Genomic DNA, 7,500 nt, shown 5'->3' on the forward strand with positions numbered 1-7,500 from the left:
ATCTGTGGGGCGTCTCTGTGCTCAATTGGGGCTTAAATGGCATTTGTATGCAGGGAGAAAGAGATCCCTTTGTTATGCGCGGGTGAATGACGGGGCGCGTTCGAGTCTGCGTTCAGAATGCGAAGTTTGTGTATGATTTTGCGTGTGTGTGTGTGTGTGTGTGTGTGTGTGTGTGTGTGTGTTTTGATGTGGTGTGCGTTTAAATATGTGTATGGCGCTGTCTTCATGCATATTAGAAATTGCAGTTTAGTTTATGATTCACTTGCCTCCATCATTATCATAATAATCTCTGCATGTCGGTATAACTGCGCATTTCCGTATGTGTTGTCCATTATTTTATTGAAATGCAGATAATGTTATACAGCTGATCAAATAACCTGTTTGCATGTGTTTTACGATGCACCAGTACCTATTTGCAAATATAGATAACGTATAACATGCACTAAATAGATGTATCCTTTTGTTATCCTTATCATCAAGAAAATACCCAATTTAAGATAAAAAAGAAAAATAAAGAACGAAAGAAAGCAAGAAAAAAGAAAGAAAGAAAGAAAAGAGAAGGAAAGAAAGAAAGAGAAAGATAGATATATATTCCCCATTTACGTAAATTATCACTTTTCGTCAACGGCGATGAAGATAATATTACGCTTTCTGCCATGACATCAACCTGTCAATTTTACAGTTTTATTTCCTTCAAGATGGCCTTGGTACGAGTGACAGTTTCTGGCAAGTACACATATGAGAGTGCAAGATACTTTAGATAGAGAGAACAGTACAGTCCACTGAGGGGAAGACTGCTACGATTTTGAGAAATTCCACGAGTTTGCGACGTGAAATATTCATCATACAGTAAAAATTATCATGATCTTAACGACTATTAAGCAGTAACAGCGAACTCTACTCATGTATATGTGTATGCATAGATTTACATATACTGTATACATACACACACACACACACACACACACACACACACACACATATATATATATAAAACAACCTAGCCACTGGGTGGGCAAGCCAGCCCAAGTGACGGGCAAATAGAGAGGGTTGGCGTTAGGAAGGTCGTCCATAAGAAAAAAAAAAGTGCCAGAATCTGATTATAGTGACCCCATATAATAATGGGACAAAGCTACAGAAAAAGAAGATATATATATATATATACATATATATATATATATATATATATATATACACACACACACGTGTGTGTGTGTGTGTGTGTGTGTGTGTAAATCGATATGTATGTAAGATACATGCACACACAAATTCACACATATGCATTTATCTCTATATGTCCATATATATACATATATATATATATATATATATATATATATATATATATATACATATCGTGCTGTAGGTTGAATAATATAACTAGTAGTTTCCTGATTACGATCTACTTTATAAATTTAGATATTAGCCATATATCATTTCGTAATTTACATGTCTTTATTCATATGGGAGTTCACCATACATTATTCATTAATCTAATACATTCATGTGACTTGTTACATTACTTAAACTGTGTATCCAGAAAAGGTCACAGAATCCGAACTGACCTATGATTCGACTCGAGGGCAGTCCTTGGCTGACTCGTGACTCACTGCTACCAGGCTTTCTGTCAGCCGCTCCGCCATATTGGAAAACGTGAGATTCGCGGGCCTCTGCCTTTGGTCACGCGCGCTAAAGTATTTTTGGTTTATTGTTTAAGGATTTTTTTTTTAACCTTTTTTATGGTGTTTTAGGATAGATGTAGAATTTGGTTTGGGTTTATCTGTAATGTGTATGTTGTAGTATTGTTAATGTCCGTGAAAGAAATAAGTTGAATTATTTTGTTTGTTCATGCGTTTCGTTTTGCCCGGGAATGATTTTTGATCCCCTGGGCACCTTTAACGTGTCGTAACAGTAAACACACACACACACATATATGTATATGTGTGTGTGTGTGTGAGTGTATATATATGTGTGTGTGTGTGTGTGTGTGTGTGTGTGTGTGTGTGTGTGTGTGTGTGTGTGTGTGTGTGTGTGTGTATACTGTACCCATATGAATGTGATGCACTGACCCAGGAAGCTAATTAAAAAAAAGCAATATTGTAATCCAGCGATATCTCAAGATGTTTTTTGGTCAACAACAGATTGGATCTTATCGTTATCGCAGAAGAAGATTACGATAACACCCACGACCTTATGTTACATGAAGACGTTATCATAGCCTTGGGAAGGTCCGGTCAGTGGAGAAATTACGCATCGAGTTATGCTGATAATGACGATAATGATGTTGGTTATAATAATAATGATAATAACAATGATAATATCCTATTAATCATAATGCTAATAATGATGATAATAACAATGCTAATATTATCATATTAATCATCATGGTAATAATAATCATAATAACAATGATGCTGTAAAAAATAATAAAAATAATTATAATAAAAAAAATATAAAAGTAATAAGAACAACAAGGATTATAACAAGAACAACAGTAAGAAATGTAATGATAATAGAAATAAAGCTAATAGCAATGATAAAGTAATGATAATAATACTAATACCAGTCTTATTAAGAACAACAATGATAATGATAACAATTATGAAACAATAATGAAAATAATGATAATTATCTTTAACTTTATTTTATTGTGTCTGTTATTAATATCATTACTACTACTAATATTATTATTATCATGATATTATTATAATTATTAATAGTAGTATCATGATCATCATAATAGTTATTATTAGTATTATCTTTACTACTATTGTAATTGTTATTGTTATTATTATTATCATTATCATTGTTATTGTTATCGTTATTGTTATTATCATTAACATTAACATTATCATTATCATTCCTATTACCATCATTGTTATTATGATTATCCTTATTGTTATTGTTATTATTGACATTGGCATCATTATTATAATTTTTATCATTATTATCATCACTTTCTTTTTTATTATTGTTGTTACTATTATTATTATTATTTTTATCATTATTATCATCATTATTATTATTACTATTAGTAGTAGTAGTAGTATTATAATCATTATTATTATAATAATTTTTATCATCATCATCATTATTATTATTATTACTATTACTATTGTTATTTTTATCATAATTATTGTTATTATTATCCTTTTATTATTGTTATTATTATCATTAGTAGTAGTAGTATCCTCATTGTTATCATTATTGTTGTTATTATCAACATTATTATCATTAATATTATTATCGACAATATTATTATAACCATTATTACCAATATTGTTATTATTGTTATTATCATTATTATAATCATCATTATTATTATTACCATTATTATTATTATCATAATAATAGTAAAAATAATAATATCAAAATAATAATAATAATAATAAAAATAATTATTATTATTATTACTACTATTATTATTATTATTATTATTATTATTATTATCATTACTGTTATTATTGTTGTTGTTTTTATTATTACTATTATTTTTTTATCATCGATATTATTTCTATTTTCATCATCATCACAAGTATCATTATAAAATATATGATAATCCTAATGATGATAAAGATAATGATAACTGAAGCATGAACATTGTAAATTGATGATAATCACAGTACTAGCAGAGGCAATAATGATAATAATAATAATAATAGTAATAAAAATAATGATAATAATGATAATAATAATAATAATAATGATAATAATAATGATAATAATGATAATAATAATAATAATAGTAATGATAATAATAAAGATAATAATAATAATAATAATAATAATGATAATAACAATGATGATAATAATAACAATAATTATCATAATAATTATGATAATGATAATGATGATGATAATGATAATAATAATAATAATAATAATAATAATAGTGATACTTCTACTACTACTAGTAATAATAATAATTATTATTATTAGTAGTAGTAGTATAATGATAATGATAACAATAATCATAATAAGAACAATAATAATTAAAGAAAAATAATAATGATAATAATAATAATAGTAATAATGACAATATTAATAATAAAGATAATGATAATAAAAAACAACAACAATGATAATAATGATAACAATATTAATGATGATAATAATAATCATCATTAATGATGATATATAATAATAATAATGAGGTAAGTCATGATGTTCATAATGGTATCAATATCAGGTAAAAGCTCTATTCCGTTTGGGAAATCCAAGCAGTTACACCATTATGCAATCTATTACTAAAGCATTCACAAACAAACAAAAAGTTTTGGCTACTTCAAAGAGCAATACAAAAGCCACAAAATGAAAAAAATATCCTCTTTCTTTCAAAAATGATATCCACAATTGCCGAGTAAAAAAAAAAAAAAGAAAAAAAAAATCGCTTCAAGGAGATAACTGTGAAGTGGGAAGAGATGTGATCACGTGACCTTTCCCAAGAGGGGGGCAGATGCACCAGGGAGAGCAAGAAGGCAGTATCTCGACCCTCTCCTCTGCTGTATCTTAATCGTTTTGCATCAACGAGGTAACTATCTTGATTTCATTTTCATGTGTGTGGATATATAGGGTAATAAAAATACTAATGCAGTATCGCATGCAAGTTGATAAAATAACAAGTAGTCATAATGATATAGGCAGTATAATAATGAAAGCAGTATTTGTATGATTATCGTGGCCGTTTTCATTTCATAATTTAATACGATTTCAAGATATGCACGTACAAGTTCGCAATGTCCCTGTAGGTAATGGGGGTAAGGTTGCTGGTGGCCGTGGCTGCATCCCTGCTCGTCCTGGCGGGGGTTGCCTCGGCCGACCCACGCTATGCAAGGCCAGGAGGTGAGTCCTACTGCTATTGGCGTAGTATATATGGTGTTCATCGTTTTAGTAGTTTTGTGCATACTCGTAATCATGAATCGATATTTACTGTATTGAAAACGAAGAATGTCATATTTACAACGATACTCGAAGTTGAGATGTAGAACGCAAAAATGTAATCTGAACATACCAATTAAATACAAAGTAATAAGACCTGCCTATAGCACGCCTCTTATACAAACCATCACAACTGGTTTATGATTTGGTAATAAATCTTTATAAAGAAGGACAATAATTTACACAAACACACGTTCCCTTCCTCCCTCCTGCCGCAGACCACGAACCCCTACAGCAGAAGTGGCAGCGGCCCGACCGGCTGGCGCGGCGCGTGTGCTACTACGAGTCGTGGGCCGTCTACAGGCCGGGCGACGGAGTCTACGACGTCGAGGACATCCCCGCCGACCTGTGCACGGACCTCATCTACTCCTTCTGCGGCCTCTCCAACGTCACGTGGGAGGTCATGGTGCTTGACCCGGAGGTGAGACCATGCTGAGAGGTTAGGCTGGTACCAATGGTCGAAAAGTAATGATACTCAAGATAATAACTCAATTACTATTGCTATTACATAATTCCTTCATCACCAATAAAATGTCTACAATAAAAACAAAATCAGACAACAATACGGAACCACATACAAGACACAAAGAAGAAAATCTAAACAAACACGAAGCTAAAAGCACTACGTACAAAATCAAAACAGACTTCGTGACCCCCAGGTTGACATCGACCAGGGGGCCTACCAGCGCTTCGTGGCCCTGAAGGAGAAATACCCGAACATGAAGACCCACATCGCCGTCGGGGGCTGGGCCGAGGGGGGCAAGAAGTACTCGCAGATGGTCAGCATGAAGGAACGTCGAGACACTTTCATCGGCAGCGTTGTCAGTAAGTTCGTTTGAGATTGATTGGCTGATTGGTATTCTGAATATTAAGTTTATTGAGCAAAGATGTTCTCAGGTTTTTCCATTTCGATGTTTATGAGTCATATCATTATTATGAATTTGAACGTATTGAAGGATATGAAGTTTATTTAACATCGTAAAGTACTTATTCCAGATTCAATTTAGACATGACAGGAAAATATTATCACAACGTGTAGTAGAGCAAGGGACAATTAACATAAAGTACTTCCATTAAACAGTAGTAGTCCCCAACAAAAATTAGTTCAGGCAAAAATGTCAAACAAAATAAAGTGTTCTACCCTTAAGCAAAATGTCTTCCAAGCATTTCCACCAAATCAAAGTTTTTTTCTTTTAAATCCCTCCTAGAACTCTTGACTGACTATAATTTCGACGGCTTCGACCTGGACTGGGAGTACCCCGGAGCGACCGACCGCGGAGGCACCTTCGCCGACAAGGACAACTTCTTGTACTTGGTGAAAAGTGGTTACGATTTCTTTTAAGGGAATTTAGTATCAATTTAAAATGTTTATAGTTGTGATTCTTTAAAGAAATTGAATATAAGATATTTTTCAGTATATATTTTCCTTTAGCTTGCCGTGCCTGAAGACCTAGGTTTACGATTAAAAAAAAATTGTGTATTTTATTCAATGTATAGTTTCACAGACTTTCTTCTGCCTGGTGAGCGATGGCTACGAATCCTTGTAATGGAATTTATTTTAAGAACTTTATCAGAATATAGTTTCCAAGGCTTTCCTGCGCGGCAATAAAATCCTCTTTTTTACCGTATCTATAGGTCGAGGAACTGAGGGCTGCCTTCGACACCGTAGGGAAGGGATGGGAACTGACGTGTGCTGTCCCCGTGGCCAAGTTCAGGCTGCAGGAAGGTTACCACGTCCCGGAGCTCTGCAGGTAGAGTAAACAAATACAGGGGAGACGTACCACCTTTTCATAACTGTCTTTGGAATATAAAAACCGGGCATATGAGAAACAACAGTGTAAAAAGAAGGAAAATAAGGAATAACAATCGTTTGTGATATATATTGTTTTTGTTTTTTTGGCTAACAGTCTGCTGGACGCGATTCATCTGATGACGTATGATCTGCGTGGGAACTGGGTTGGCTTTGCGGACGTCCACTCCATGTTGTATCAGCGCCCGGGTCTCGATCAGTGGTCCTACGAGAAACTCAATGTGGTAAGTGTCAATGCATGTGATAAATATCTATGAACGCACACACATACACGCATTCATATAAACACACACACACACACACACACACACACACACACACACACACATACACACACACACACACACACACACACACACACACGTGCCCAAATACAGACACACATAGCTAATAAGAAGAATAAAGACCCATGAAACATTAACACAAATAACCTCCACTAACCAAATGAGAATCAATTATTAGTCAACTCCAAAACACACAAAAGGATAAAGCGTCTTGCATACTAAAGCCCCCATCAACATTACAGAACGACGGCGCCCTTCTCTGGGAGGAATTCGGGTGCCCTCGCGACAAGCTGGTGGTGGGGACGCCCTTCTACGGGAGGACCTACACCCTGGGGGATCCTAACAACAACGACCTCCACGCGCCCATCAAAGCGTGGTTGGGAGGGGGTAACCCAGGGCCCTATACCAACGCCACGGGAACTCTCGCTTACTTCGAGGCAAGACTAATTAATGTTCACTAATGGAATG

The 7,500-nt window shown here is 34.0% G+C and overlaps 1 protein-coding gene across 1 annotated transcript in view; it reads left to right on the plus strand.

The window, feature by feature from the left end:
* The first annotated feature begins 4,387 nt into the window (after window positions 1-4,387).
* Window positions 4,388-7,500, plus strand: part of LOC125027891 — a 20,088-nt gene continuing 16,975 nt past the window's right edge. The window contains exons 1-8 of the mRNA XM_047617022.1: window positions 4,388-4,531; window positions 4,749-4,842; window positions 5,157-5,359; window positions 5,598-5,763; window positions 6,147-6,253; window positions 6,574-6,689; window positions 6,846-6,972; window positions 7,275-7,469. Coding sequence (XP_047472978.1) covers window positions 4,752-4,842; window positions 5,157-5,359; window positions 5,598-5,763; window positions 6,147-6,253; window positions 6,574-6,689; window positions 6,846-6,972; window positions 7,275-7,469 — 1,005 coding nt within the window. The 5' untranslated portion in view covers window positions 4,388-4,531; window positions 4,749-4,751. The remainder of the gene's footprint in view (window positions 4,532-4,748; window positions 4,843-5,156; window positions 5,360-5,597; window positions 5,764-6,146; window positions 6,254-6,573; window positions 6,690-6,845; window positions 6,973-7,274; window positions 7,470-7,500) is intronic.

The sequence above is a fragment of the Penaeus chinensis genome, chromosome 8 (genome assembly GCF_019202785.1).
Source record: "Penaeus chinensis breed Huanghai No. 1 chromosome 8, ASM1920278v2, whole genome shotgun sequence".
NCBI lineage: Eukaryota > Metazoa > Arthropoda > Malacostraca > Decapoda > Penaeidae > Penaeus > Penaeus chinensis.